A 5,400-nucleotide genomic window follows, 5' to 3' on the forward strand; every position below is an offset into this window, starting at 1 on the left:
TCTCATTATCCTTTCCAGCCTCCCTTTTATACCCTTAATCCCAGGATGTTGGCCTGGGGGCAGGAGGAAATCTCCCTCACATGTGCTACTGCGATCAGGGTGGATATTAATCAGTTGCCCAAAGGTTAAGCCACTCACACAGGTTGCAAGATGTCTTCTCCCTATTATGATCTTGTGCTTAAGCTCCGGGGGTGGTTGGGGAGGCTCATCCCTGCTGGGACCCAACAGAATTAAAATAATTGATAATGGAATGTTTGTAGTTGTGTTAATTGTTTAACATAGTATCATATAATTACACTCGATTGTTAAAAAGTTCAAAACCATAATAGTGACTGCATTTTTCATGCTGTTACTGTCAATAGTGGGAGGCAGCTAAACCCCCATACTGAATCTGTACTTTTCATTAAAATGTGATTCACAGATGTGTTTAAATAAACTAAAGACAAACAAGGGACAGAAAATAGAATTGATATTGTCATTGACCTCAAGGGATACTCACCTGTGCTTTTCCCTCCCCCACTCCCCTTCCCTCCTCTCCCCTCTTCTCCCTTCCTCTTCTCTACCCTCCCCCGTCTCCCCCCCTCCCCCTCCCTTTTCCTTTCTTTTCCTTTTCTCCTCTTCTTTCTTTTTGTTTGTTTGTTTTCTTTCCTCCCCTTTCTTTTCTTGATGTAGGTGTTTAATAGTATCCAAGTGCCATAAAGCTAAAATATTTTTGAAATATTGAACCAAACTTCTACTGAGCACAAGATGAAAATGTGGTTGCTGGTCAGTCACCTTGCCATACTAATATCTTGTACAACCTGTCTTTCAGGTAAGAATTAGCCTTTTGTGTTCTCTTTAAATGATATCAGTATAATTAATATGTGCATTCACATCATTTAAACTGATAGATGTCTGTTGAGCTAATGTTTTCTTTTGACATATGGGTCAGGAAGGTAAATAAACACATACCAAGGTTGATACTATGTTCTCATTATTTTTAATTAAAACTTTATAAGAATTAGACAATTTGATGTAATGATGAGCTGTTAATTGTTTAAAATATGGATCTTTGGGAGGAGGAAAAGACCACCTGTGTAGCACTTATCAAGTGTTGGGCAGCAAATATTTCTACTGTGTCCAGTTTCAATTGGACATCACTTAATGTGGCATTATAAAATATGTAGTAACTATATCACTATTAAATGTATTTTCACAATGATGATATAATAGATTTATATAACCCCATCAATATAAATAAGGGTGATTAGAGAGTTCTGTGATTTAAGCATTTCCTACTTTTGTTCTTAGTCAGTTCGTATAATTTAATGTTTATTACGGGCAAGTCAATTTTATGAAAAACAAACCAAGCTTCTGATGTTCATGGATGTTTAAAACAACAACAACAACAACAAACAATGCTCTAGTTTTAAGGGAAATAAATACCATATTTCTATCTTTCAAAGAGAAGTATGGAGGAGTCAGGGATATGTCATACAAGGAAAAGTGAATCATATTTTTATCTGAACACAGCAAGTTTTCTAGCAGCCAAATTTTCAAATACCTTCACCTCATTAATCCCAAGTGATAAGTACTTGTTGAGATGTAACATTCAAGACATCAGTGGATGTCATCCTTGCTCGTGTTACCATCAGTTGCTTTAAGGTGGACCTCATGAGTATATTCATACCTATTGCATTTTGTATTTTTTATTAAGAGAATAAAAATGCTATTTTATTCTGTGGAGTAATGCTTACTATAATGAATTCAGAATCTCATAAAAATAACAACTCTACTAGAACTTAAGGATTTAAATGACATTGACATACCTACAGTAATTATACATACACATATCATATACAATTATTAGCATATAGATATAGTACAGATATGATATAGAAAAAGTTAGTAAAGTTATTGCTACTGTGTTATTTATATGAATAAAATAAAGCCAAAATAATCTTATCAGTACTGAAAATTTGTACTAATTCTATTGACCACAAAATTTCATGCTAAAATTGTAGAGGGCAAAAAACAATAACCATATACAAAGATGTGAAGGAACTTTGGCCTGAGTGGTAAAGGCACAGTAATCTAACACTATTAACTCAGTATCTCAGTTATTTGAGTAATATTTGAAATCACACCATGAAAACCTGCTTTGGTATTAATTTTTATTTTATTTTTTTAATTTTTAGAGTTTTCATGGCACAGAAGATATGGTCATGGAGGTAAGTTGTTGAAAGAGTATATTTAAAAAAATAGCTTTTGTCAGACAAAAAATATTTCACCTCTGATTTAAGTGATGGATACTCTAAACTTATAGCATTAATTTTGAATCACATGGACATTTTTTAAGATATTTTATCTAGGCTCTTATGATAATTTGTTTGATTGCCAAAATGAAAGAATAAATGCATCACAAATATCCTATTAGAAGAATGTAGCAAAGAAAAATGTTCAAAGTTGTAATTTTTTTCCTGTGTGGGTTTTGGAAATCCCATACTACTAAATTTTACAGTAATATTTTAAATTTTAAAAACACCTAATTTATTTTTTAAGGCCTTTTCCTTTTTTAGAAGAGAGAAAAATAAAGTTGATCGACTCAGAACACTGAAATTCAGTTTAAAGAGCCCAAAGATGAAAATTTCATTTAAAAAATATTTTTAATATAATTAGCAATTTTGCTATTTTAGATTTTGCTTTCAAGCATCAACAGTTTTTGCCAGAAATAAAGACAGCATGAATTACTGGAAAAAATATATAGTATTTTTTTTCTGAATAACCAACAAAACTGAATATTCAACCTGGTGTTTTCTACTTAAGTGATCATGTGCAAAATATTTAATTCTCACAAGTCTGGACCTTCTAATAGATAAAAATCACAAGATTTGGGGGAGCCTGACTTGGAACATGATTATAGTTTACAGTACAATTGTCTACATAATAGATGCTCAATGAACAGTGGCATTTACAAGTCATTGTATAATTGTAAAAGAGTGAGAAATCAGTAAGGATCTCTTAGCAGTTAGTACAGTAAATTGCATATCTTGACAAGGAGACCCATGCTAGAATAGATCAGAACTTCCTTCTACTTGCAGATTATTATGAGTATTAAGAGAAAGTAAGGTCTTTGCCTAACTCCACCAATGCATTTCTGTTTCTACTTTGTGAGCTAGGAATAATTACATGTATAATGCAAAATAATACATGTAGACTATATAAAGATCATACAATATGGTCTTTGACTTAAAAAAAATCTTTCCATATCCTAGGGAATAAGATAAATAGGTCACACATTTGTAAGAAAATTAGTGTTTTAAAAGATCTACTTCGAGGAATTAAGGAATACGTAATGATGGGAGTAAGTAGTAAGCAAGAAAGTTTTGCAATATTTCAAATACTAGAGATAGAACAAATTCTAAGTGGAGGAATTAAAGCAACCAAAAGTACAGAGGTAGGGAAATACATTCTATGATAGAAAATACTATTTTTCCAGGTATTTTAAATAACACTTGCTCTATAGCTTTTAGTAGTTTGCATTAAAAAGAACTTCACTGTCAGGCCCTCCCTGGTGGCACAGCTGGTTAAAGCACAGCACTGAGAATCTAAAGCCGCTTCCACATGAGTTTGATTCCCACCTGTCCCGGAGGTGACCACATGGTGTGGCAGACCTCTCCTGACCCGCCCGCTGCTCCCCTCAGCAGTGTACTTCATCCATCTGCCTGTTCTGTTCCCCACTCTGTCTCTGGTGAAGCCTCTCACTGCCCCTGAGCCTCTGGCCTGTACCCCAGTTCTGTATGCACAGATAAATAAATCTTAAAAAAAAAAAAAAAAAAAAAAGAACTTCACTGTCAATTACATTTCTAAAACGTATTTATTTATGCATACAGAACTGGGTTCAGGCCAGAGGTTCAGGGGTGATGAGAGGATTCACCAGAGACAGAGTGGGGAGCAGAAAAGGAAGATCAACGAAGTACACTTCTGAGGGGAGCAGTGGGCAAGACAGGAGAGGTCTGCTGTGCCATGTCCGTCACCTCCGGGGCAGGGATCAAACTCATGTTGAAGTGGCTTTAACTTCTTAGTGCTGTGCTTTAACGCGCTGTGCCACCAGGGAGGACCCCCATTGTCCATTACATTTGAGAAAATCTAACTCAACAAGTTCAATGTTAATGACTAACTTACTATAAGTACACCACATGTACCAGTTTTCTAGGCATTCTGTCAGAAGTACCACAAGCTAGATGACAGAGAACACAGTTGTCTCTAGTACTTGAGACTAGAAGTCTATAAACAAGGTGTTATCAAGATCACATTCACTCAAATGGTGCAGAATGTTGTTCCTTGTCTCTCCCAGGTAGCAGTGTCCCCAGCATTTATTGGCTTGTGGCAGCATTATTACAAAAGTCTGCCTCCTGGATGTCCCTGGTGGCTGTCTCAGTGCTCTTACCAATATAGTCATTTGATTCCCAGCCAGGAAGCTAGCTCACCTTCATAAGACCCAGCAGAATGCTCCTGTCTCACCTACTCCCCTCAGTAGTGCATTTTAGTAGATTCACCTGCTCTGCTCCCCACTCTGTCTTCAGTGAGTCCTCTCATCCCCTGCCCCCACACCTCTGGCACATATCCCAGTTCTTTTATGCAAAAATAAATTTTAAAGTAATGTAAAATAAACAAATATCTGCCCCATATGCACATGAAACACCCTTTTGCTTTTTTCCTGTGTTGAAAGTTACAGTCACTTGGGGATAGGACCCCATAATGGTTTCATTTTAACTTGGTTGCCTCTCTAAAGACACTGGAAATAGGGTCTACTGAATGAGAGATTAAGACTTCACCTTGTTATTTTTCTGGAGACATTTCAATCCACAGTGTTACCCCGAGAGTAAAGCACTATAACTCTAAGGGGAGAAGAGTAATAAAATATCCATATAGTGTCAGGCATAGCTGTAGTTACAAAGGAGCTTGTAGTTACAAAGGAGAAAAAAAATAAAGGCATTTAGGTGGACTGGTCATACTTGTGGGAAGAAGAACAGACAGATCTACTGAAACCCATTGCTGATGGGAGCACTGGAAGAGACAGGAGAGGTCTGCTGGGCCCTAGGTGGGTCAGCTCCCTGACTGGGGATTGAACTCAGGTCTCAGTGGCTGACAATACCACGATAATGGTGACACTAGCCTTGCACCATCTGGGAGGCCCTATGTATGATATTTTTCTTGCTTTTAACATTTTGCTCACCTTAAGAAATGAGCTTACTTTTTAAAATAAGTGAATTTGTGGTAAATACAAATCAAAAGAAAAGAATAATATGAAATGTTGTTATCAGTTAGCTTAAGAAGTCAGCTAAAATTTTGTACTCCTTTTTAGGAGTCTTTTTCAGGTAAGAAGAAGGGCATGTATTTTAAATTATCTTTTTTTAA

The 5,400-nt window shown here is 36.0% G+C and overlaps 1 protein-coding gene across 3 annotated transcripts in view; it reads left to right on the forward strand.

The window, feature by feature from the left end:
- CNTN1 (contactin 1) overlaps positions 1 to 5,400 on the forward strand; it is a 289,880-nt gene that overhangs the window by 94,718 nt on the left and 189,762 nt on the right. For all 3 annotated transcript variants that reach the window (XM_012734143.1, XM_012734144.1, XM_012734142.1), the window contains exons 2-3: positions 673 to 811; positions 2,178 to 2,210. In XM_012734143.1, coding sequence (XP_012589597.1) covers positions 748 to 811; positions 2,178 to 2,210 — 97 coding nt within the window. In that variant the 5' untranslated portion in view covers positions 673 to 747. The remainder of the gene's footprint in view (positions 1 to 672; positions 812 to 2,177; positions 2,211 to 5,400) is intronic.

This window comes from Condylura cristata, unplaced genomic scaffold (genome assembly GCF_000260355.1).
Source record: "Condylura cristata isolate star-nosed mole 26May11 unplaced genomic scaffold, ConCri1.0 scaffold00047, whole genome shotgun sequence".
Taxonomy (NCBI): domain Eukaryota; kingdom Metazoa; phylum Chordata; class Mammalia; order Eulipotyphla; family Talpidae; genus Condylura; species Condylura cristata.